This window comes from Myotis lucifugus, unplaced genomic scaffold, assembly GCF_000147115.1.
Source record: "Myotis lucifugus unplaced genomic scaffold, Myoluc2.0 scaffold_342, whole genome shotgun sequence".
Classification (NCBI taxonomy): Eukaryota; Metazoa; Chordata; class Mammalia; order Chiroptera; family Vespertilionidae; genus Myotis; species Myotis lucifugus.
The window spans coordinates 818385-819466 of record NW_005871390.1 but is presented as its reverse complement, the minus strand read 5'-3'; the positions used below and the strand labels follow the sequence as shown (position 1 = coordinate 819466).

The 1082-nt window shown below is 63.8% G+C and overlaps 1 protein-coding gene across 1 annotated transcript in view; it reads left to right on the top strand.

The window, feature by feature from the left end:
* The first annotated feature begins 690 nt into the window (after positions 1 to 690).
* OAZ1 (ornithine decarboxylase antizyme 1) overlaps positions 691 to 1082 on the top strand; it is a 3542-nt gene continuing 3150 nt past the window's right edge. Inside the window, 1 exon segment of the mRNA NM_001289891.2 lies at positions 691 to 932. Within this exon segment, the coding sequence (NP_001276820.1) occupies positions 787 to 932 (146 nt within the window). The 5' untranslated portion in view covers positions 691 to 786.

Below are 1082 nucleotides of genomic sequence, written 5' to 3'. Positions count from 1 at the left end.
GGGGGGGGGGGGGGGGGCGGATTTTAGTCCACACACGAAATAGCTGACTTTATCTGCAAAGAGTAATATTTTGTTTGTTAAAACGTCCAAATTTTAGACAAAAATATTTTACTAAATTTGAATGTCATTAACATTGAAAATTCTTTTGAATTGTAAGTTGTTTTAAAACGTGAGAGACCGAATCCAGAGAGCCATCATTATGACCCATCATTCGCAGGTAATGACGGAAAATAATTTTGACCTATTGGGGGGGTGGCGGTCCTAGGACCCCTTCCCCGCCCCGAGAGGTAGGGGGAGGGGGCCCCGCTGGGGGAAGGGACCCTCGTGACGGCGATGGGACCACAGATGAGACTGGGCCACGGCGAGACACGCCGAAAACGGACCCAGCGCGAAGCCACCACCCGGCCCCGATCCGAATGTGGGGGTGGGGCGGGGCGGGCGCGCGCGTCGGGTTCCCGGCGCCAAGGCGGCCCCGCCCCCTCCGCGCGCCCGCAGAGGGACGCCAGCGGGTGGGGGCGGGACCCTAAGCTTTTAGCCCAATCCTCGGCGTGATCTCACCCTCTCTCTCGCCGTTCGCCAATCAGACGCCGAGAGGGGCGTGCGTGCCTTGTTTCCCGGAGGCCCCGCCCCCTCGCGCGGCCGCGTTCCCGGCGGCGTAGGGGGCGTGGCCTTTCCGCGGCGCCTATAAAAGCGGGCGGCGGAGACGCCATTTTGCGAACGGCGAGCAGCGGCGGCGACGCGGAGAGGCGCAGCGGAGGTTTCCTGGTTTCGGACCCCAGCGGCCGGATGGTGAAATCCTCCCTGCAGCGGATCCTCAACAGCCACTGTTTCGCCAGAGAGAAGGAAGGGAATAAACCCAGCGTCACCGTTCACCCCAGTCGCACCATGCCGCTCATCAGTCTGCACAGCCGCGGAGGCCGCAGCAGCGAGAGGTGAGCGGCCCGCCCCTGCCCGAAGCTTCCAGAAGCGCCGCCGCGCTAGCTGGAGGGTGGCGGCCGCGGGGCGCCACGGAAGCCCCGGGAGCTCGAGACCCGCCTCTTTGTCGAGGCCACAATCGCGGGGGGGGGGGGGGGCGGGTTCTC